Source organism: Neofelis nebulosa, chromosome 2, assembly GCF_028018385.1.
Source record: "Neofelis nebulosa isolate mNeoNeb1 chromosome 2, mNeoNeb1.pri, whole genome shotgun sequence".
NCBI lineage: Eukaryota > Metazoa > Chordata > Mammalia > Carnivora > Felidae > Neofelis > Neofelis nebulosa.
In genome coordinates this window covers 37,876,548-37,887,721 of record NC_080783.1, presented here as the reverse complement: position 1 = coordinate 37,887,721, position 11,174 = coordinate 37,876,548, and the positions used below count along the sequence as shown (strand labels likewise).

The 11,174-nt window shown below is 40.9% G+C and overlaps 1 protein-coding gene across 2 annotated transcripts in view; it reads left to right on the top strand.

Annotated features, from left to right (window-relative positions):
* Window positions 1–315: 315 nt before the first annotated feature.
* The window catches only part of PLCL1 (phospholipase C like 1 (inactive)), a 333,532-nt gene continuing 322,673 nt past the window's right edge, over window positions 316–11,174 (top strand). For both annotated transcript variants that reach the window (XM_058710083.1, XM_058710094.1), the window contains exon 1: window positions 316–677. In XM_058710083.1, coding sequence (XP_058566066.1) covers window positions 435–677 — 243 coding nt within the window. In that variant the 5' untranslated portion in view covers window positions 316–434. The remainder of the gene's footprint in view (window positions 678–11,174) is intronic.

Genomic DNA, 11,174 nt, shown 5'->3' with positions numbered 1-11,174 from the left:
GCGGTCCGCGGGCAGGTGGCGGGTGCGCCGGGCCGCGGTCGTCTGGCTCCGGCCCCCTCAGGCCGCGCGCGTCCCGGCCTCGGAGGCCGCCCGGCCAGCCGCCGGGGGGCCTTTTGTCTGGCGCAGAGCAGGCGTTCGCATCACATTTCGGACACCTCCCTCTCCTTTTCGCCTCTCCTTCTCCCTCCCGCTCGCATCTCCTTCCCCATTCCCGCCGCCCTACCCCAGCGGACTGCCGGCTTCCTGGACCAAAGCCCGCGGACGTCTCTACCCAAGCGATGTCTCCTCTCCAGAAAGTTGCCGCCGCCGCCGCCCCCGGGCGGTGAAACAAAGTGTGGCGGGGCCGCCTCCGGGTGCAGGAGCGCACTCGTGCCCAGAGGCTGGACTCCGCTGCCGGGCGTGCCGTCTCCCCCCGAGAGCCCGATTCGCCGGCCATGGCCGAGGGCGCGGCGGGCAGGGAGGGTCCCGCGCAGCCGGACGCAGCCGGGTGCGAAGACGACCCCCGAGTGGGCCCGGACGCCCCCTCCGGGGACGGAGCGGCTGTGGCCCCTGGGGGCCGGTGGAGGGATCGTCGCAGCGGGGTCGCGCTGACGGGCTCTGCAGGGGCCCCGGCTGACAGCGAGGCTGGCCTCCTGGAGGCGGCGCGGGCGACCCCCCGGCGCAGCAGCATCATCAAGGTGAGCGAGGCCGCGCCACCCGGGGAGCGTGGGTGTGGGTGGCGTGTGGGTCGGGGATCCAGGCAGGATGTACGTACGGTTTGTCCGGAGGCATCGCAGGCTCGGCATTGTTTTCTCCCACCTCCCTCATTACCAAACCTTCCTTCCTCGTCCGGAGGTTCCCAGACTCAGCTCTTGGCCGTGAGAAGCAGAAGTGACTTTTTTTTCCCCCCTGACAGCAGAGGAAAAGTTCCACTCTGCGTCTTTGCGTTTTGATGGATGCTTTCCCTCATTTTCTCTGAAAGCTTCACTAAACCGTTGATGGAAGGAGGAAGGGAGGATTCAATATAAATGCAAACCACAGGATGGTTGTGCACTGCTCTCCAGAGAAAGGTTAGCTTAATCCCCCCTCCACCCCCCCCCCCCCAGTAAAGGAAATGCACAGTTAACCCTCAAGTGAAAGAAAAAACAAAAACAAAAACAAAAAACAAACAGCTTCCTCCCCACCCCAAGAACAACCCTCCAGATTCCAATGATCCTGAAATCCCAAGAAGCGTGAACTTTCCCGGTAGACAGGCAGAGTTTTCAGTGGACCCTGTGACCAAGTGGAGAGCGATGGTGGAGCCCAGAGTTTCTGCACTGCAGAAAGCGCCAGCACAAAGCAGTCAATAAATACCCCGAGCATCATCCCAGGTCTTTGTGGTTACCACCGCAGGAAGGGAAAATGCTTCCTGACCGCTCGACCACCAGACAATATTTCTCTTCATCTATTTGGCAAGAAATTTGTAAGCCTTTTCCCTGCTTTATCTCTTTCTGTCTTCCTTCCGCTCGGGGCTTGCCTCCTGTTAGAGATTTCATCTTTTGGGTGCATGACATGTGGTTACGTATCCTGGAAGTCAGAACTCTCCCTTAGGCTTTGGAAAAGGGCCTCAGCATAAACGAACGTGAGTAATCATATGCATGTGAGATCAAAATTGATTTTGGTAGAGTAGCCAGTATGAAATTGTGTGTGTGTGTATTGCCAAAGATGAGACTGAAAGATGGACTTGAAACTACTTACTATTCAATTTACTTGGTGTGCTAATACATTCAAGACCATTGTTCAGGGTTGAGCTGTGTAACCAGCTCCTAATGCCCAAGCCCCAGCTCCCCTTGCCAGTGTGGGGAGACTGTGCCCACAGTACATCCACCTAGCTCCTAGTATTGTCTGGGCTATTCCCCAACACTGACACATGGAAGTTTAAAATGAACAGGAAGATTTCTATATAAAAAGAAGAGTGGGTGGTAGTTGCAAATGACTTGTAGTAGTTTCTGTTATTCTGTGCCTTTTAGATGATTTGAAAAGGAGTGTTCCATTCCGGGTGTGAATTTGGATAAAAAGGGAGTGATCACTTTTTTTTTCTTTTAACCCACAGGTCAGAAAACATATTATTCTGAAACTTAAAAAACAGCACAATTAGGAAACAATTACATTTTGGATTCTAAGATATTGATACTACATGTGTTCCCTGTGTGTGAAAACAAACACCACAAGATAGTTTAAAATATACCATCACAAAAAGTGGGCTCTATAGTGTTGTAAAAAATAAAAGTAACAGAGTGTAAGGAATATATAAATGCTTGCAACTAAATTGCAGTTTCTAAATTGTATTATGTTCTGGTTTATATTCTCAGAAGGACCCTTGCTGAGTAATTGTGCCTTTTTGGTTTTGAGATTTATTTTTGTGGCAAAAGAGGGAGGCAACAGAATATCAACTTGATCTTTCCCCTATTTAATAGTAAAATAAGCATTTAATAAATGGTTTTTATAATTAAAGGTACTAGAAAATAAGTAAATTGGTATTATTTTAAAGTAGGTTTTATTGAAAAAATAATATAAGCAGATGAGAAAAAAAATCAAATGTTGCAAAGGAGCATGAAGGGAAGACTCCCAGCCTCTCCACACTCCCACTTACATAGTCCGCCCCCATAGCTGTTAACACTTTCTTAAGTATCCTTCCAGAAATATTCCATGCATATGTAAGCATATGTATCTGTATATATCTGTGGTGAACTATTGACGTTCTTGATTTATATAATAAAATTTAACTGAAGTTTATAGGCCTCATATTTTCAAATTTGCTTCAAGTGCTTTTGATTCCTAGTGGGTTGTCCAAAATCATTCTGATGTGTCAGTTAATTTTCAAGAATAACCTGGTGGATCATTGGTGAGCATGGGTCCTTAGGGTCTGTTCCCAGAGGCCTTCATTCTCTTCCAATGGGGAAAGAAGCAGGTGGTGGGGTTCTGTTCCACACCATCTCTGAGATCAAGGAAGGACCTTTCTGTTGGCATCTGTTGAATCTGCTGCCCCATGGTTTGTTCACTTTAGCAAAGTAAAAAGGAGAGTCTCTAAAAACGGTCTAGATCATATAATAAATATGTAGCACATATCCTATATTGAGAGAAAAACACATTCTTCAGAGTTTGGCCAAGCATTCTTTTTATTTAGCATTAAAACATACGTAAAAAATAAAGGCTGTAGTACATTTTATGTTAATCAAACTATTAAATGCAGTTCCAAATAGCCTTAGTATTGTGATAATTGATATTCATGATCATAACTCTGAGCCACTGGAAGGTTGTAAATCATCAAATATTAAATTATTTTCAGCTCAACTTAGAATATTCTCTATTAACTTGAATATTAGACAAATCAGAATAGTGCATTCCTCTATCATACCAGGAAACAGACTGTCTTGTATATTAATAAAAGAAATGTCTTGTATATTAATAAAAGAAATGTTTTCAGTAAATTTGCCCTCTCTAATTTGTGAAAACATGATTTTAGTTGAGAAAACAGTTTCCTTCTGAGCGGATGAAAACAATAACAACAATTGTCTTTACACATCTTTGTAGCGTCTACTATAGCTGTTTTTCTACTATAGTTGTGTTTTCTCCCTTATATGCCAAGTCCTAAGTTTTAAAAAATTTAACGGGGGGCTTAAACTTGGTTTTCTTTAATCCATCCATTTTTTGCCCGTGTTTTTCTGTATTATTATTTTCGACAGCATTGACATTGATAAATGCTTCACGTTTTTGGTAAGTGCATTGTTGAATACCAGTATCGCAATAGACTCCATCTTAACTGCTTCTTGATGACTTGGGGTTGAAAACGACAAGTTATTTACATGCAAGTTTGATTATATAAAACAATTATGTACTATTCTGCATATGAATATATTTCTATTTAAGATATGAGACCATTTTTCTATCTAATTTTTGATATCAAACTTATAAGTTTAAAATATTTAATACTGTCGATTATAGTTTATAGCTCTTTAACTCTGCAATGATTTGGAAATAGAAAGCAGCATATCTCATTCCTTATAGTAATGATGGGAACTGAAATACATACATGTTTTCTAAATAGCTGCTTTTTCTTCCATTGTATGTAACATATTGAAGGGTTCTATGTTTTCTTTTCAATTCTACTAAAATATAAATTCTCTAGAAGAAATCATCATTTGGATGTCATGGACATAGGTGTGTTGGATGAAGATAGGAGATGGGAATGACGTGCTGATACCTGAACTGAAATCGTGAAAGTAATTGCTTTGGTATTTTTTGTGTCTCATTATTTTATGTCATGGCCAGTCTTATTCTGTCATGTTCATTTTGGGGCTAGTGTGGTGGGTTTCTGAGCTGTAGCCTCAAAGATGTGCCTTGGGTACCTGTTGACACATATCAAAATTATGGCTCTCTTCCGTGGGGCAAAAGGAGTTTTATTTTATTATGAAGTATTGCCTACTGTGAGTCAGGTACTGTAAACTAGGAGCTTTCATACATTATGTCACTTGATCCTCACAGCAAACCCTCTAAAGTAGAGAAGAAGGGTGCCTGGGTGGCTCAGTAGGTTAAGCATCTGACTTTGGCTCAGGTCATAATCTCGTGGTTCATGAGTTCGAGCCCCACGTTGGGCTCTGTGTTGACAGCTCAGAGCCTGGAGCCTTCTTTAGGGTCTGGTCTTCCTCTCTCTCTGCCCTCCACCACTTGTGCACAGTCTCTATGTCTTTCTCAGAAATAATAAATGAAAGTAGAGAACAGAGGCACAGAAAACTACTGATTCACGATGTGGAGTTAGGATTCATACCCATGTCTGGTTAACTCCAGGGCTTGTGCTCTTATGCTGACTCTCAGAGGCAGGAAGGCCACAGTCTGAATACTTTCTAGGTTCGAAACAACATGAACCTGTTAAAAGAGTGGCAGAAGAGTCTGAATCTTGGGCCCTATGGCTTGCAGGGGAAATTTCCCTTTCTCTGCTCCCCCCACTTCCCAACCCAGAACACCTAGAGATGGATGGCTCTAGAAAGGGATTGCAGACCTTCCTGTCTTTAGTCATTTTGTGAGGCCTGTGCTGTATTTTAAAAGGCATAGCAATTTGGCAGATGTCCTCCATGTTGCCAGTACACATCTGTTGTTTTACACCAGGCTGCTTCTCCCGTGCCCTACATGTAGGTGAGGTTGTGAGGGCTTGTATTCTCTTTTAGACTGATACAGAAAGGAAACAAGTACCTTGGGCATAGGAAGATGCATTATTCTAGGAGAGTGATGAAGTAGGGGCTCTGAAGCTAGAGCTCTGAAAGCATTTTGTATTACAGTTATGAAGGGTAACTAAATATGATTGAAAAATAACAATTTTAGGCACACTATAAGCTAAACAGGCTTCTGTAGATGAGCTTGGGAATGAATCAGCATTTGTAGACTTATTTCTTTCTTTGCCCATAGAAGTATGTGTTAAAAGTTCCAAATAACTAACTTATGAGTACATTTTGGAAAAACAACCTGATTGTAGAGTGGAGCTGGTCAGCCTTTACTATAAGGGGTGCCGTGCGCATGCCCTGGTGGCTTTAGTTGGAGGTGCCCCTCCTAAGGTATGATTCAGCTATATTAATAGTGTTGAACCTCTTAGGTTGATCTGGTTTATTATCCCAGCAACTTCAGTCACAGTGTTTACTTCCTCTGAAATTGCCATAGAAACATGGACACATTTCACCTTAGAAGTGGTTGCCTGTCACTGTGGTCCCTTTCTGATGTGATTGCTTATAATGCCTCTTAAGAATATTAGGAATAAAATTTGGATAAAGAGCTTTGTCCTGTTTTGAGGAAAGGTTTTAGAAGTGCCTATGAATTAGTGTTTGCTATTGCTGTGTGAATTCACACTATTTGTTTTCCTTCTTGGAAAATATTTTAAGGTTCAAAAAGTATAAGTTAACTATGTAGTCATTGAGAGGTTAAATATACATTGCAATTTAGACTAAATAGTTTTTTTCTCAGCCTTTTCCTTTTTATAGTAGAGAAAACAGATAATTAAATTTTGTACTGTAAAATGTCAGTTGAACGTATATTGCCAAATAACACCTGAGGCACAGCAGGGCGCCTTGAAGAGACATTAGGAGACAGCCAGCTTTACCTTCATTGTGATTGAACAAAGATCCATTATTGCTTCTAGGTAATGCCAGAGCAACTGGTCAGGCTGGCCTGCTCTTCCATCACTTTTGTTCAGCTTGAATAATAATGAAATAGAATCCCATTTTCAGGAGTGATGTCCAACCTGAGACGTATAAGATTGTACATTTAAAACAGCTGCCCAATTGGGGCTCCTGAGTGATTTAGTCAGTTGAGCGGTGGACTTTTGATTTTGGCTTGGGTTATGATCTCACTGGTTGGTGAGTTCAAGCCCCACGTCAGGCTCTGCGCTGACAGCATGGGGGGCCTGCTTGGGATTATCTGCCTCCCTCTCTCTCTTCCCCTCCCTTGCTCTCTCTCTCTCAAATAAATAAACATTAAAAAAGAATAAAACAATTGTCAAACTTAAAATGACTTAACAACAGTACGAGGGAGGAGCAATTTTTTGTCTCCCATCTTAGCACCAGTAAATGAACCATTGGTTATTAGATGGGAAGAAAGAAAAATTTGATTGAACTTTCTATCTAAATCTAAGGTAATAAATTAGTAAATCTTATTATAGTAAAACCTGTCAGTTCTATGAAATCTTATATTTTGATAAGTGTTTTAATAATGTCAAGAGGATTTATTTGTAGTTTCATTGAATTTTATTTATCTCTGTATCCCGGTTCCTATAAAAGGGTACATAGACAAAATTTATTGTGATTATTGAGTATGCTAAAGGTGATAATAAAAATTAGCACCAAATGGTCAACTTCTATAACAACAGTTTTTTGTTTTAAGTTGTCACCAATGTACTATGCATTTGAGCTAACACTTGATGGCAATAAAATCATAGTATGTGAAAATATTGGAGTAGTTCCTTGGATTTAAAATTAAATTGGATTTGTCCTTTTGTTTGTAGCATCTTATATGGATGTGTTTAAGAGAGATATAATCTAGTTCATTTTCTATTGTACCATTTTAACTCACCTCACTAATACTAGCATTACTTTGAGAAAAGTGGGTTTGAACATGGTGCGCAGAAAGGAATCATTACTTATGTTATCATTAGCACTGTAGGAAGAAGAAAGGCAGGTTAAATTTGAAAGTAGAACAATCCATCCGAAATGAAACAAAACAACATGAAAACTAAACTATTTTAGAAAGTGTGCTTAGTTTCCAAAGATGTCTTAATTTCTATAAGTGTATGAAAGTGTGTAGTGATTATAGGCAAGGATATTGTGCTTTTCCTTAACAATACAATGTTGTATTCAAAAGATTAAAACACCTTTGAAAGATAATTTCTGCTTTGCTAATTGTTTCATGCTGACCTTTCAATTCTTTCAAGAGCCTTTTAAAAGATGCTAAGTCTGTACTAGACTAAGCACAGGAAGTATGTACAAATTGGCAAACTTGTATTATTGTGTGGTACAATGTGAAGGTTAGAAATGATCATGAGGTTGTATTCAGAATACCTTCTGAAGTATTGTGGGAGATAAATGCACAAGGAAGGCAAAAAGAGGCAAAAGAAACACTACCATTAGCTAGGACTGAGATTTCAAAGCAGAACTCTAGAAGGTTGGAACTGATCATGTTGTAAGGGCTTTTCCCTAAAACACAAGTGATTTCAGACCAAAGCAGGCCAAATAGCCTGTGTGCTCAAAGCCCACACCCTCCATCCTAGATCTGACAGCCAATGATGAGAATGGGAGGCTCAGGAGCACAACTCCCAGGGCCAAAGAGTAAGGTGGCAGCAGAAGCAGAATGTGCTAAGGCTTCCTTGACCCAGGTTGGGTTAGGGTCTGGCTTGGAAAAGGGCACCTGTGTTGGAAGAGCAAGTGCAAATGGCAGCGTTCTGTTCTCCTTCAGGTCAACACTTGTTGGGTTCAGGACAGAGAGAGACAGGACACCATGCTATGTGCACGCTGATTTTTTTCTCCTTTGAAAAATTTCACTTCCATAAAACATAGCTCGTTATTGTCCTTGGACTTGCAGTTTCTTAATTATTGCAACTAATTTTTGGAGGAGGAGGTAGGGGTTGGGACAGAGGCGGGGGGGGGGCGGGGGGGTAAGGGACAGAGTTTGTGCTCCCCCTAGAGGCTGACATATAAGATACAAAGACATCTTCAGCATTTGATGAACTATTTTGAAATATTTTAGAATGAGTCTATGCTATAATTAAATATTATACATTTAGAAATGTTATTAGTAATTAAATAGATTTGTTTTTACATTTAATCTAATAGATAAAACATCTTGAATAGTTGTGACATCTTGAAGAGATTTTCCTACTGAGACATTTTCTTTACAATAATAACAAAAGCTTACATACTGTATTATAGTCCAGCATTGTTCCAAGCACTTCATGTGTGTTAATTCAGTCAACCCTTAACAATAACCATTAAGTAAGTATTTATTATTATTATTTCCATTTTTATAGATGGAGAGGTAAGTGACTTGCCCAAGGTCACATAGGTAGTAAATGGCAGAGCCAGGAAATGGACTCAAATAGTCTAGCTCTACAGGTTGCTTTAATCGTTATGTTATACATCCTCTTAAATCATACTGATTTAAACCTTAGACACTGGATGAAATGGCAGACATTTTATGCTTACCTTAGAAACTAAGTTTAGCTGATAAATCTATAAAAAGTGATTCTGAAAACAATTTTGGGAAGTTGTTAAAGATTGAATACATTTTCAAAAATACATTTTTGAAGTTTCATAATTTTTATGTAAAATACCTATAACTTTATGTTAGTATTGCATTCCACTTTACCTTTAGAGGAGTGGGCTCCTATTAGCATATTTTTACTCTTTGAACAGAATTAGCATATTTTACTGTGAGACAAGAGTTTATGATCCAACTTTGGTATAAATTATACAGACTAAGGATGGACTGTTACTTAATCACTTGCAACTTGATATGATTTATTTTATAGTTTGATAGTTTGTCTTCCAGCATCAATAAATCAATAAGGAGTATTTGACTTTCTAACCCAAGGAAGTTGAAATTTTGTTAAGTGGTAGTGGCTATGATGTTGTATGATTGAGATTTCCTTCCAATTACATTTGAGGTAGTGTTGTTCCTCACCCATAGGAGGGACCTGGCAAATATTTGTGGAATTTCATTAAACTTAAAGTCTGTCTAGTCATTTCATTTTTTTTTTTTTGAGGGGGGATAGAAATTCCGGAGTTACCATGTGGGAAATTCAAATACATAATTATTTCAAGAAATTACTGTGCTTATGGCTGCTTTATTGTGTTAAAGGTAATGAGTCTATTCCACTGTTCAGAGATATAGTACGGTGGCCAGATGATACCCAGAGGTTTGTCCTCATCATTTGGAGACTGGCTAGGTATTAAAGGCACAGTCAGCTCTTTTGTTGAAACACTCATATGTTAGTTTTTATTATCTATCTGCGGTTATGTTAAATCCTTGAAAAGACATTGGACCTTGGCTTTTTCTTCCTCTTTCACTCTCTTTTCCTGTTGCAGCATTTGCACTATGAGATATTTGGTCCCATTCTCTTAAAGTGGATTTTTTTTTTTGAAGGAAAAAAGAAAGCTTTCCCCAAACATCTGAAACTTAAAATAATTATTTTTCCTAATACTTCCTCATGTTCAGATAGTGTGGGATCAAGCTAGTTTTGTGATAAATGCAGTGGTGTGTACATTGTGTGTATATGTGCACACACACTTGTGCTAGACACACTGGAAGTCAGAAGCCTCAATAGCAGGTGACCTTTTGATCCTATAGCTGTCTGTGTTCTAGACATCTGGAGTGATGGTCTTTTTTTTTTTTTTTTAATTTTTTTAATGTTTTTTATTTTATTTTTGGGACAGAGAGAGACAGAGCATGAACGGGGGAGGGGCAGAGAGAGAGGGAGACACAGAATCGGAAACAGGCTCCAGGCTCTGAGCCATCAGCCCAGAGCCTGACGCGGGGCTCGAACTCACGGACCGCGAGATCGTGACCTGGCTGAAGTCGGACGCTTAACCGACTGCGCCACCCAGGCGCCCCTGGAGTGATGGTCTTTATACAAAGACATGTTTGTCACAGAAGTAGCTGCATGGACTGTGAGAAGTCATACTCAGAAGTGTTAGCAGTTAAGTTTGACCAGACATTGAGATTTCTGGGGTTTGAGAGAGAAGAGAAAGAGAAGGATCAAGGTGTGTTAGAGGGGAATGGAGTCAGATGGGACCATATTTATAAATGGACAGGGTAAATAGCTTAGCAAGTGTCTTTTTACCTGGAGCATTCTGCCAGAACTTGTATATTTGGAAATTCAGATTTTTTTGATTTTGAAGGCTTTTAAAATTTTTCTGGGAAGCTTTTAACTAACACCTCACACCTTAAACACCTACCAGTAATTTCTGGGCACAAAGCCCTTTGAGCTGAGAGATTCCTGGGAAGGATCTAGGAAGGATTGGTCTGGGTTGTTGGGCAGAACGTTTGGCATTAAAGATGAGTTTTGTCTACTTTTCTAGCCCTAGCCCCAGTAAAGTCCAAGAAAATTCTTCATTGTTGCATCCTCAGCATGACAGTTTCACCAATACAGAGAAATGGTTCTGACAAACAAGTTAATATAGAAATTAGTGTAACAAGATGGAAGCAGCTGGGAGCACTGGAATTAACCATCACAGCTTAAAATAAAATTCCAACAAAGGTCTAGCTTCAGGAGACCGTGAACTGCTGTGTTCAGGCACCAGGCTTGGTCTTATAGTGTGGTTTTCACTACTGCCCTTGCTCACCCCTCTTCCCCAGGCTAAATAAGAAGAGGCCTGAGAGGGAGGAGGTAGCCTTGGAGGGATGTTATGGTTCCTGAAAAGCCTGCTCCTTCCACTTTCCTCATTGTTGGGAGGAAGAGCTCATGACCTTTTTCTGAGGCTGAGAAAGAAAGGACTCAAGAGAATGTGTAATGGTGGTGGCATCTAACAGTCCCCCTCTCTACCAAGTCTCCCTATAGGTTGGGACTGATGCTCATCTCCCCTCTGGAAGGTACTGAGTTATACCATCAGATCCCCTAATGCTGTCCCAGGTGTGGAGAAAGGGGACACGATGGAAAATGGCCAGGCCTCTTGCTGGTG